This window comes from Emericellopsis atlantica (genome assembly GCF_019669845.1).
Source record: "Emericellopsis atlantica unplaced genomic scaffold F5Z01scaffold_39, whole genome shotgun sequence".
Lineage (NCBI taxonomy): Eukaryota > Fungi > Ascomycota > Sordariomycetes > Hypocreales > Bionectriaceae > Emericellopsis > Emericellopsis atlantica.
The window spans coordinates 123,313-135,453 of record NW_025764741.1 but is presented as its reverse complement, the minus strand read 5'-3'; the positions used below and the strand labels follow the sequence as shown (position 1 = coordinate 135,453).

Sequence of the window (12,141 nt, the reverse complement as noted above, 5' to 3'; positions counted from 1 at the left end):
ACATATTTGCCCCCCAAACATTGGCCTAATCCGAAGTACAGCTACATGTGTGCATCGTGACTAAATTCTAACGGCAAGTGCACCTCACCCACACCTGCACTCTGGCCCGGCCGAACGCCCACTTGCACGCTCCTGTCCCCCAAATTCAGGCTGCGATCGTTCCCTCACTCGGGACATCTACATCTGCATTTCCTCCCTCTTTTCACCCATGCTCTCCCCGTCCAACGACAAGCTGGCGGTCCCGATTCAAAAACTGCTGTCACCACATCGACTCCTTCACGGCATAGCCTTTAACTTTTGCATCGCAGGGAAGGAGCCAGCCATTTAACCGTGCATCGGACTACTCCATTCGTGGTCTCGTGTTAGTGCTCTTCGATCAAACCGCGCGTGGTGATAATCGACCAATCGACCACTTGCCACACGCGTGTCTCTTGCTACCGACCCGAAGGCGCAAGTCATAAGACGACACAATCGGCGAGACGCAAAGGCAACTCTCGAAACGTATACGATATTCGACGCCCGCGTCAAGAATTCCAGGCTGAGATGCGATCACCGCAGCGACGATAGAACTGCCATAAAAGCATGAGCTGCGGCTCGCCGATCGACTCAACAACATTCATATCTTGATAGCCTTGGTCCTTTCGCCCGCATTCACCAACATAGGGCGACAGGGCTCCACCGGAAATCGACATGGTTTCAGCACCAGCTGCCAGCAATGCCGCCGTTGCGTCCACAATGAGTGCGAGGAGTTCTCCAGCAAGCAACACGCCCTCGCGGATGGGCGGCACGACGCGCTCAAAGGATAAAATCAGTGCCAATGGATACCATCCCACGAATCCCCAAAAGCCATTGAGCGCGCTCGTCAGCCCACCTCTCGACCTTACCTCGGTGGAGAGAAGAGGCCAGCCTAATGCTGCCCGCGAGCCCTTGAAACCGAAGAACAGACCATTTGGCATAAAAGAAGCACCATCGTACACGCCAACGGAAGAGGAATGGCGCGACCCTTTGACATACATTAAGAAGATTGCCCCGGAAGCTTCGAAATACGGCATTTGCAAGGTCATACCACCTGACTCTTGGAACCCCGATTTTGCGATAGATACCGAGGTTTGTGGACAACATCTTACATACGTTGCTCACGCTGACTTGGGTACAGAGATTCCATTTTCGTACAAGAAAACAAGAGCTGAATTCGGTAGAAGGGAGTAAGTTTCCGCCTTCAGCATGTGATGGCCTCCGCTAAAGATTGCAGGCACGAGAGCAAACCTCACCTATCTTGATGGGCTGTCAAAGTACCACAAGCAGCATGGCAACACCAACCTGCACAGGCTGCCCTACGTGGACAAAAAGCCACTCGATCTTTACAAACTGAAGAAAGCCGTCGAGTCCCGAGGCGGCTTTGAGAACGTTTGCAAGCTGAAGAAATGGGCTGAGATTGGGCGAGATCTCGGCTACAGTGGCAAGATCATGTCTTCGCTTTCGACATCCTTGAAGAACTCGTACCAAAAATGGCTGTGCCCTTATGAAGACTATCTCCGACTCGCAAAACCTGGCGTACATCAGCAGCTGGAAGCTGAGTACGGAGGTCCATTGACGCCGAGTCCTGCCGTCACACCCTCTCAAAGATCTTTGGCTGACACGCCAGTGAGGATGGCGGTCGACTCACCAGCACGCCAGGCTACGGATGCCTTGCAAGCTGGACTGAATGGACTCAAAAAGGAAGAATCACAGGACACACCAATGGTTGATGCCCCACCTGCACCAGTCCTTCGGGCCCCTTCGAGTGGTTTCACCGCCGTCAACTCTGGCTTCACCAGCGTCAATCGGCCGAGCACAGCCGAGCAGCACGCAGCCACACCCGAGAAGCAGAATGGCAGTCCTGTGCCAGCCGGCAAAGCCACACCAGGCGTGGCAACCGCTGGTCTCGACTCGCCAGCCACCTTGCTGAAGCGTCAACTAGGTAGTGGCGAGGGCACACCCGATATCGCAACAGCGGCTGGAGAGGACGAAAATGATGGCAGTGACAGCTGCAACCGACGTAGCAAGCGCTTGAAAAAGGATGTGGCTCCCACTGTTGCAGGCTCATACATGTCACAATTCCGTCCTTCGGTGCCAAAAGTACCACGCGACGACGACGCGGGTCACACCGACGAGAAGTGTGCAAATTGTGGGCGCAGCGATGACACCTCACAGCTGCTCTTGTGCGATTCCTGCGATGGCGCTTATCATAGCCAATGTCTGGACCCCCCTCTGAAACGGAAACCTGACGCTGAATGGAACTGCGCTCGTTGCCTTGTCGGCGACGGGCAATTTGGCTTCGAAGAGGGAGGTCTGTATTCGCTTCGCCAATTCCAGCAGAAAGCAAATGATTTCAAGCAAGGGTACTTCGAGAACAAGATGCCTTTCGACCACGCTCTGAATTGTCATCGACCGGTTACAGAAGAAGACGTCGAGACAGAGTTTTGGCGACTTGTCACCGATCTCGAAGAGACTACTGAGGTTGAGTACGGTGCAGACATTCATTGCACGACTCACGGCTCCGGTTTCCCGACGTTGGAGAAACATCCAACAAACCCCCATTCCGCTGATACCTGGAACCTCAATGTTCTGCCGTTTCACCCCGAAAGTCTGTTCCGGCACATCAAGACAGACATTTCAGGCATGACCGTACCTTGGGTATACGTTGGCATGATCTTTTCGACCTTTTGCTGGCACAATGAGGACCACTACGCTTACTCGGCCAACTATCAGCACTTTGGCGCCACGAAGACTTGGTATGGGATACCCGGAGAAGACGCCGAGAAGTTTGAGACCGCCATGAGGAATACAGTGCCTGAACTGTTCGAGACGCAGCCGGATCTCCTGTTCCAACTGGTAACTTTGCTGACACCCGAACAACTCAAGAAGGCGGATGTGAATGTGTACGCCATCGATCAACGCGCTGGCCAGTTTGTCATCACCTTTCCACAAGCATACCACGCAGGATTCAATCATGGGTTCAACTTTAATGAGGCAGTCAACTTCGCACCAAGTGATTGGGAACCATACGGCCTAGCGGGCGTTGAACGACTCCAGAACTTTCGCCGACAGCCGTGCTTTTCGCACGACGAGCTACTCTGGACAGCTGCTGAAGGTACCGCCTCCTCAGGACTGACAATACAAACAGCCAAATGGCTAGCGCCTGCGCTTGATCGCGTCGTCCAGCGCGAGATTACACAGCGAGAGGACTTCATCAAGAAGCACTCCGAGGCGGCAGCCCACAAGTGCTCACACTTCAGCGATAGCACCGAGAGTGCCGAGAACTGTCCCCTGCCCTTAACAGTATCGGACGACGATGTTCAGGATGAGGAGGAGCAGTGTTGTGCCCAATGCAAAGCATTCGCCTTCTTCTCGCGGTTCAAATGTGCCCAGACAGGCAAGGTTCTTTGCATTTTGCATGCCGGATGGACACAATGCTGCGAGCAATCGGAAACTGAGAGGTTCACCGGTGATGGCCACAGCCTGATCTATCGGAAGACCGATACGACGCTGCGAGAAGTCTCTGAACGAGTGGCCGAGAAGGCACGAGTGCCTGATGTCTGGGAGCAGAAGTATAACGCTCTGCTTGACGAAGAAGCTCGGCCGTCTCTAAAGTCGCTACGTACCCTTCTGAACGAAGGCGAGCGCATTGCATATGATATCGATGCAATTCCTACCCTCAAAGAGTTCGTCGACCGCTGCAATGATTGGGTTGAAGAGGCAACCACTTACCTTGTGCGGAAGCAGCAGAACCGCCGAAAAAGCGAAAAGGCCTCTCAAGGCAGCAGACGCAAGTCAACGGGTGCTGCGGCCCAGGACGTTAAAGAATCGCGAAGCGTGTCAAATATATTCCGGCTGTTAAGGGAAGCTGAGCACATTGGCTTTGACTGTCCCGAGATCGGCCAACTCCAGGAGCGATCGGCCGCTATCAAGGCGTACCAAGAACATGCGAGCCGAGCTTTGGCGAACAAGAACGCCATCTCGATCGACACGTGCACAGAACTACTTGAGGAAGGCCGCAGTTTCAACGTGGATATCCCCCAAGTGGATCGCCTCAGCCGAGTGCTGGAGCAGATTCAATGGGATGAGAGGGCTGCCTCAAGTCGCAAGGTGCTCATGAGCTTGCAAGAAGTGAAGGACCTCATCTCGGACGCCGAGCGCTTGGAGGTGCCTGCATATAATGACCACTTACAATACTGGTGCGAACAGTTGCGATCTGGAATGGTTTGGGAGGCCAAGGCTGTCGAGCTCATTTCAGCAGAGTTCATCCACTTTCCCCAGCTGGAAGCTTTCGCAGCTCAAAGGCAGGCCAATGCTCTTCCCGTGTCGGCCGGAACATTGCGCGCTATCGACCGTATCCTGTCCAAGCAGCGGGAGGCCCATCGACAAGCCTTGGACACTCTCGAGCGGTCGAAGAGGGAAAACCCCGCCGAGAGACCAAAATACGCTGAAGTCATTGAGATGATGAAAGAATTCGAGGAGCTTGCCGCGAAGCCCAATGGCACGATCGAAATAGAGAATGAGCGCAAGCGACACGAGGACTGGATGCGCAAGGGCAAGAAACTTTTCGGCAAGTCGAATGCCCCACTGCACATCCTGAAGAGTCACCTGGAGTATGTGTTGGAGCGCAACAAGGATTGCTTCGACCTGTACTACGATACGCCTCGAAATCCTGGAGAACCCGTGTCTCGCGAGGCGAGCCCAGATGGCGGCACCAGCCGTTCAAGACAGGTTTTCTGTATCTGTCGCAGACCCGAGGCCGGCATGATGATAGAGTGCGAGCTGTGCCACGAATGGCAAGTTTGTGCTGTAGCGATCCCCAAATGCTGTGCACTAACAATTTATAGGTACCATTACAAGTGTCTTAAGATTGCGCGTGGTAAAGTCAAGGAGGATGACAAATACACGTGTCCTATTTGCGACTGGCGCATGAAGATTCCCCGAGATGCCTCGAGGCCCAAGTTGGAAGACTTACATGCGTTGGTGGACGAAATAGCGGGCTTGCCCTTCCAACCCGAGGAAGAGGAGATTCTACGTCAAATCATTGATAACGCACAGCATTTCAGGGACCACATTGCGCGCCACTGCAATCCAATGCTGTCCACCGAGGCCGAGGTCGAGATACAGAGGTTCTACCTGCGGAAAATCGAAGGCGCAGAAGTTCTTCTGTCGTATGAGACGAACCTGTTTCGCCAAGAGCTGCACAAATGGTGCCCGGTGGCTCCGGAGGCACCTCCGATACTCGAGGTCTCGCTCTCCACGCGGAAGCCTCGACCAACAAAGCTGCAGAAGATGTTGGCCGAGTACGGGGTTGATAATCCAGACGATCTACCTGAGCATGCCAAGGGCAAGGCTAACAGCCTACGTCGCAAGGCTGCCAACGCTGAGGCTGCCGCTGCAGCGGCCGCCAGTCAAGCAGGTGGTTCTGCGCCAACAGGACAGGGTCAGCATTCGCTTGGGGGAGCTGGATTCTTCCCTCACACCTCGCATCCGAGTGTGTCTGGTATTACTGCACCCTCACATCCGTCAACATCACAAGCCGAGACGAGCATTTTCCACCCGGGCGACCCGATGGACATTGATGGAGGGGTACATCCTGCACTCCTTGGCGCTGGAGGTCCCCGTCTGCATGTTGCCGACACGCCAAAATCCCTCGAAGAGCGATTGCTACAAGGCGAGGTTGATGACGTTGAACTGCAGACCGAAGAGGGGAAGAGTAAGGCTCTCGAGATCCTCAGCCGGACCGATGAGGGAAGACGCGAAGCCGAGCGCATCTGGGGTTCTGATGTTTGGGGGACACCGCATCGATCCATCAGCGACCAAGGCCGATCTATGACCCCCGGAGACATTGATCCGATGATGAAGCACGATGACGGGAACGTCGATCAAATGTTTAAGGAGATGACGAACCAGGATGACGACGACGACCAGCAGAAGAAGCGAGATGCCGTTGCGGACAGCCATAATGTGACGGCCGAGTCACTCGAAAAAGAGCGCAACGGACTTGACGCTATGTTAGATATGGATTAGGACTTGGGCGGGCGTTGCTAGAATATTTGCGGGCATATCGGGACACACTGGGCGGCGCAACTGGTCAGAGACACAGACGAATCTGAGGCGTTTGGTCATGTGGGCAAGGACAATGTGTATGAGTACGGTGTTCTGATACATAGTCCAGGCGAATGCGTGGCCTGCTTTGTCCCTCTCAACGATCAGTAATTCTCTGATATAAATGTATTCGATTTACAGCTGCCGTCCCTCTTTGGTATGTTGAGCCCAGAGGCAATGCATCTATGATATGACAAGACCGCTTAGATATAATGTTAAAAAGTCATCCGCCCGGAACCCATATGTTGAAGAGCCCTCCCGCATGTTGAAAAAGATGCGGTGCAGTACGTGCCAGGCCAATACAATCCCATAACGCCGTGAAAATGCAAGACTGGGTCAGACAGTCATCGCTCATAGTCGTCTACCACCGCTCACGCCGATCAGGCTCAGGAACTCGTTTCTTGTCTTGCTCTTCTTCTCAAAGGCGCCCAGCACGCAGGAGGTGATGGTCGACGTGCCGGTCTTCTCGACACCTCGCATGACCATACATTGATGCGACGCTTCCATGACGACGGCGACGCCCTGGGGCCGACAAATCTCCATGATCGCATTGGCGACCTCTTTGGTCAGGCGCTCCTGGACTTGCAGGCGGCGGGCGAACATCTCTGCTATCCGGGGAAGTTTGGAGAGCCCAATGACCGTCTTGGAGGGGATGTACCCAATGTGCATCTTGCCGAAGAAGGGCACCAGGTGGTGCTCGCACAGCGAGTGGAGCTCGATATCCTTCACGATGACCATTTCGTTGTGGCCCTCGTTGAAGAGGGCGTTGTTGACGATATCCTGGACATTCTCCTGGTATCCCTTGGTGAAGAAGAGCATGGCCTTGGCGTAGCGCTCGGGGGTGTCGAGGATGCCTTCGCGGTCGGGGTCCTCGCCTACGCATTCGAGAAGGGTGCGCACGGCGCCGCGCATGCGGTCGAGGCGGACGGCGGCTTGCTCTGGCGATTCCTCGAGACGCTCTCGGGTGCCAGCACCTGGTTGTGAGTGTCAGTACATGGCGTCGCAGAAAACGGATTTGTGGTGATCTTACTGGGCCGACTGAGGCCGTCGAAATCAATGACAGGCGTGGGCGACCTCGTCACCACGGTGCCGTTGACGGGGGCCTGGGCCTCTTTGCGTGCGGCTTTGGGAACCTTTCTCTTCTTGGGCGGGTGGAACTCGTCTCTGGGATCGCGGGCGGTGCGCGTTGTGCTTTCACGCCGGCGATCAAAGGCGCCAATGTGGTGCTCTCCGTTGGGAAGATCGTCATCTTGAATGGCTTGTTCGTTGTCCTTGCGCTTGCTCGAGGCCGAGCGTTTTGAGGATTTGCGTCGCTTGGACGAGGCGTCACTGGAGCTCGTACTAGGCGAGCGTTTCCTGTGGGGTACCGAGTCGGACATGGTCGCGACTCCTTGGGTAGAATTGGGGGGGGGGTTTGTAGTACTTAGATGCAGAAAGACAAAAAAGGAGACAGAGCCAATTGGCACAGGGACAAGAAGAGAACGGAAGGTTTGGGCTTGGAGAGCGGCTTTTGTCGGATTTGGTCCGTTCGCGGGGAACTATTCGTCTTACCAGCGACTCGTGAGGGACAAAAAACGGTTCTGCAGGACTCAGGCGATTCAGGGTTCTGGATCCACCCTCCCGGCGGATGGGTCCCGATAGTGCTGTGCTCACTGCTGCTGCAGTGCTGACAGCACCGTAGGCGAACAGTGCACGTCAGTTTCTTTTTCTCTTTCCTGGAACAGTCATAGAAAATCGAAAGAGATCAGAATTAATCTGACTGCTTTCTCGCGCCGCCTACGCATTTGTACTTGGCAGTCAACCCAAAGCATACTACTCTCTTTAGCTGTGACGATGTCCAGAAGCGGACTTTTCTTGGTTGCCTTATCTTATCGCGGGCAAAAGAACCTGACGTCAAATTGCAGAAGCCTCTCTGACTTTTAGCACCATATGCAGCACGTGTTTCGCGCGTGAAAACAGACTCACATGATTTAACAGATTGGTTGCTTTACTTGCCGTTGCTCATTGGGTGGACCTGAATGAACTACCCGGGACCTTTACCGAGTACGTACGGAGTACATGGAGTGAACTGAAGGACAATCCGCTTGGATCGTTTTAATGTGTCTGGAAAGTATCATAACGGAAAGGTTGTAGATGAGAAGTAATTGGGGATAAGCGAAATGTAGTCTAATCAATGGTTGTATGGCTCATTTAATTCTGGCAGTGATTCCTTGACTGCCCACATTCATCAAAATGTCTATTGGAGGCTGTAATTACTGCCGGCTTAGAAAAGTAACTAGTCTAGAGACCCAACTCCCACGGAAACTGGGCAAAAGACTCAACAATACTCTTTACTGGCAACTGAACAGATAGGTTCCGGCGTCGCCCTGTACTTCTTGATGAGGAACAATGGTTTCACAGCAATGGCGGAAGGGTGCGCGTAGCCCAGTCACGTGCCAGCGCATCTCCAACGCGACTGCGACCAACGCAGGAGGAGCACGTCCTTTCTGCATAACTTGATCACCAGCTCTATCCATTCTGCAATCGGGCAGCCAACGGCACGCATACGAAAAGCTATTCAAGTTATCCGCTACTGAGCTCCTCAAACTATCGCAATGGCCTCGCCGCCGAACCCGGGCTCGCCCTTGGCCATGTCGCCGCCGAACCCTGCACCGGCGCAGATCCCGAACAAGAAGCGTTCCTCGTCCACTCTCGATATCTCCACCAATGCCGCGAAACGTCGCAAACCCTCACAACCTGGCACGCCTGCTCATCCACTGCGCCAGACATCCTTCCCGCCACCCGAAGCTGTTGCCTCGCCCGCTGTTGGCGCACGCTCCCCCAGTGTGGATGCGGCATCCGTCGTGAGCGGAAGCCAAGTCAGCGCCAGCCAAGCGAATGGCAAGAAGAAACGAGGGCGGAAACCTAAGAGTGCGAAACCCGACGATCGAGAAGGCAGCGTTGCCGGCGATGGAAGCGTAGCGGGTGGCAGCAAGGCGCCCACATCCATGGCCAACGGCGCTGGGAAAGATGGCGAAGAGGAGGAAGAGGAAGACAAGCCCGAGATGGCGCTGGAGGACGTCGTTGCGAGGACACAGGAGCAGAAACAGGAGGAGGTACGACTAAGGGCGATGTTGGTGGAGAGCATGGACAAGGAACAGATGGCACGCTACGAAAATTGGCGTGCCAGTAAGCTTCAAGATTCGGTGGTGAAAAGGGTATGCTCTGTCGTAATACCCCACTAGGTCAAGCAGAGTGGCTAACAAGAGCAGGTGGTCAACGCGACAGTCTCGCAGTCCGTCCCCCCGACAGTCAGCATGGCGGTTCGATCCGTTACCAAACTCTTTGCCGGCGAGCTGGTCGAGCTGGCACGGCAAGTTCAAGCGGAGATGATCACAGCTGGCGAGGTACAATCCGAGGCGCCACGGCCGCCGTCCCTCACTGCGCTCCCCGAGGAGACGAACGAAGAGCTCGACCTCAGACGCGCACCGTTGCGCCCAGAGCATCTGCGCGAGGCATGGAGAAGATACAAACTTTCTGGAGAGAGTGGAGGGGTGGGCGTGCAACAGTTATGGCATGCGCAGCAGAACAGTGGAACGGAGCGCTTTAGTACCCGGACCGGGAAACGCATGTTCAGATAACCATCTTCTCATTCATTGATACAGCATCGCGAGGCGTCAGAGGTCATCAGCGCGGATTGCATTTCACATCTCTTTTTCCTACTATTTAGGGGCAAAGTATCAACTGCCAGAATTTGACGAGCAAATTTGAACTTACACTGGGCAACGTTTGGGACTGATACCTGATGACTAATAGGAACGGAAGGGCGATTGAGGCGCCATTTGCGAAGACGCCATGCCGTGACAACGACCTAATAACATGAAATCATTGAAAACCCAATTTTGGCGGGAGTACACGCCATCATGCCAACAAATTTAGACACTTCAAAGTCGTCGGCTATCCGCGTCAGGGACAATCAACGCCGCGCAAGGGAGCGGCACAAGGACTACGTCAAGGACCTTGAGCGTCGGGTGGCCGAGTATGAAAAGCACGGAGCACGGGCGACGCTTGAGATGCAAACGGCTGCCAGAGCTGTTGTGACGGAGAATGAGAGGCTGAGAATTCTTTTGGAGCGGAAAGGCGTCGAAAAGGAAGAGCTCAAAGCTTTCTTGAAGAGTTTCGACGACCACAGACCACCCATTCCGGCGACCCGGAGCGAGAACCACCATGTGCAGGGCTCTGTGCAGTGGGATCAGCCTGAGAGCCTTGAGCATCCGGCGCAAGGCTCTGGAGGCCCTGACGTTGGCAAGCTCGAAGTGCTGGCTGATGCGAGTGCGTGCTGCGGCGGTCTGACGACCTGTACGATGCCAACCACGCTCGATACGCATGCTTCGAGCACAGCAGCATCGCCGATGATGGCGCAGATTGACACGGCGACCTCGTCCCCACAGATGAGCGACATGCAGCTACAATCGTCGACAACCATGTCATGCGAGTCCGCGGCCAACATTATAGCTGAGATGCACGGCCATGGCGACAAGTATCTCACAAAGGCCTACCTCGGATGCGGCACGGAAGAGGACTGCACAGTCAGGAACACGACTTTGTTTCAATTTCTAGACCAACGGCACAGCTGAAATGTCGACTTCTCGAGAACCAGTTTACGGCTTCCATTGCCACCTCTTGCCCAGCCATCTCACCAGGTACACCAACCCGATGAGCACAGGTACCTCAATCAAAGGCCCAACCGTTGCAGCCAGCGCCTCCTCGCTGCCACTACCAAACGTGGCGACGGCGACTGCAATCGCCAGTTCAAAGTTGTTGCTCGCTGCGGTGAAGCTCTGTGTACACCCCAGCTTGTACCCGAATCCCAACCTCCTGCTGATCCACAGCGTGGCGAGGAAGATGACAGCAAAATACACAAGCAGGGGCGCCGATACGCGGACGACAGAGACGATCTGGCGAACGACGGCGCGACCCTGCGAGGCGAAGAGGATGATGATGGTGTACAGCAGCCCGATCAGGGACCAGGGGGACAGGAACTTGAGGAACACGTCCTGGTACCACTCTTTGCCGACCAAGCTGCGCAGGGCGAAGCGTGTGACGATGGCCGCGGCGAGGGGGATGCCGAGGAAGACGCCCACACTGGTGGCGACAACGGCGTAGGAGAGACCCCTGATGCTGGCGTCGTCATTGCCGCTGATGACACTGATGAAGAAGATGGACAGCGGCGCAAAAAGAACCATCTGCAGCACCGAGTTCACGGCGACCAGGATGGCACAGTACTCCGAGTCGCCGCCGGCGAGCTTGTTCCAAATCAGCACCATGGCGATGCATCGACCGAGACCAACGAGGATGAGGCCTGTTCGAAGGCTGGGCTCGTCGGGGAGGAAAGCCCACGCAAGACCGAGCTATGTACTTGTCAGCAATCGCCCGCGATGTCTTAATGGGGAGCCTTACCATGAGGAACGGGGCGACGATCCAGTTCATGAGCAGGCTGAAGAGCAGCTGCACCCACACAGCCCTTTCGCGGAAGATGTGGTGTAGAATCTCGTAGCGGACCTTGCAAAGAATGGGGTACATCATGACCAGAAGTCCAATGGCTAGCGATCTGTTGTTAGCAGAGTTGTTATGCTGGCACTGTTGATATGGAACGAACCTATGGGCACCGATACACCGACAAACTTGCCCTTCTCGAGGTTGGAAGTGGCGTTGGGTGCAAAGTTACCGATGAGGATCCCTATGGCCATGGCGAGGAAGATCCACAAGGCGAGGAAGCGGTCGAGCCAACCTAGAGCTTTGAATGTCGGCACATTCTGACCCTCAGCGTCGGGCGTTTCTGGTTCACGTGGTTGAGTCTCCTGCTTCTCGCTGTCGGGGATGGCCTGCGTGGGAGGCGTTGGCTGTTGCCCGAGGGTATTGGAGGTCCTGGAAGCAGACATCTTTGAGCGTCGGATGAGAGCAAGATTGGTCTAGTTGTTCCAGGCTGGAAGCAGTCGAGTGAGTGAGCTTTGGCGAGCACTTATACATGGTAGA

General features: G+C 55.0%; 5 protein-coding genes across 5 annotated transcripts; 3 read left to right on the top strand and 2 right to left on the bottom strand.

The window, feature by feature from the left end:
* Window positions 1–690: 690 nt before the first annotated feature.
* Window positions 691–6,263, top strand: F5Z01DRAFT_694493 (PHD transcription factor; the record flags this gene model as incomplete). The annotated part of the gene is made up of 3 exons (XM_046266243.1): window positions 691–1,107; window positions 1,157–1,205; window positions 1,253–6,263. The coding sequence occupies 3 exons, from the start codon at window positions 691–693 to the stop codon at window positions 6,046–6,048; spliced, it is 5,262 nt and encodes a 1,753-aa protein (XP_046114214.1). The 3' UTR covers window positions 6,049–6,263.
* Window positions 6,264–6,477: 214 nt separating this feature from the next.
* Window positions 6,478–7,904, bottom strand: F5Z01DRAFT_730715 (uncharacterized protein; the record flags this gene model as incomplete). Its single annotated transcript, XM_046266697.1, has 2 exons — window positions 7,157–7,904; window positions 6,478–7,100 (listed from the first exon to the last, which is right to left on the bottom strand). Exons 1-2 carry the CDS (start codon window positions 7,503–7,505, stop codon window positions 6,478–6,480), a joined length of 972 nt encoding a protein of 323 aa, XP_046114213.1. The 5' UTR covers window positions 7,506–7,904.
* An 816-nt stretch (window positions 7,905–8,720) lies between these two features.
* On the top strand, window positions 8,721–9,746 carry F5Z01DRAFT_677971 (hTAFII28-like protein conserved region-domain-containing protein; the record flags this gene model as incomplete). Its single annotated transcript, XM_046265411.1, has 2 exons — window positions 8,721–9,323; window positions 9,378–9,746. 2 exons carry the CDS (start codon window positions 8,721–8,723, stop codon window positions 9,744–9,746), a joined length of 972 nt encoding a protein of 323 aa, XP_046114212.1.
* A 206-nt stretch (window positions 9,747–9,952) lies between these two features.
* On the top strand, window positions 9,953–11,018 carry F5Z01DRAFT_380815 (uncharacterized protein). Its single transcript, XM_046259415.1, has one exon. It carries the CDS (start codon window positions 10,029–10,031, stop codon window positions 10,740–10,742), a length of 714 nt encoding a protein of 237 aa, XP_046114211.1. The 5' UTR covers window positions 9,953–10,028; the 3' UTR covers window positions 10,743–11,018.
* F5Z01DRAFT_677969 (putative arsenite efflux transporter) lies at window positions 10,767–12,047 on the bottom strand (the record flags this gene model as incomplete). The annotated part of the gene is made up of 3 exons (XM_046265410.1): window positions 10,767–11,516; window positions 11,566–11,708; window positions 11,765–12,047. 3 exons carry the CDS (start codon window positions 12,045–12,047, stop codon window positions 10,767–10,769), a joined length of 1,176 nt encoding a protein of 391 aa, XP_046114210.1.
* Window positions 12,048–12,141: the final 94 nt, after the last annotated feature.

Excerpts from the sequence above, each read along its gene's own strand:
- F5Z01DRAFT_380815 (XM_046259415.1), top strand. The coding sequence starts at position 10,029 with ATGCCAACAAATTTAGACACTTCAAAGTCGTCGGCTATCCGCGTCAGG.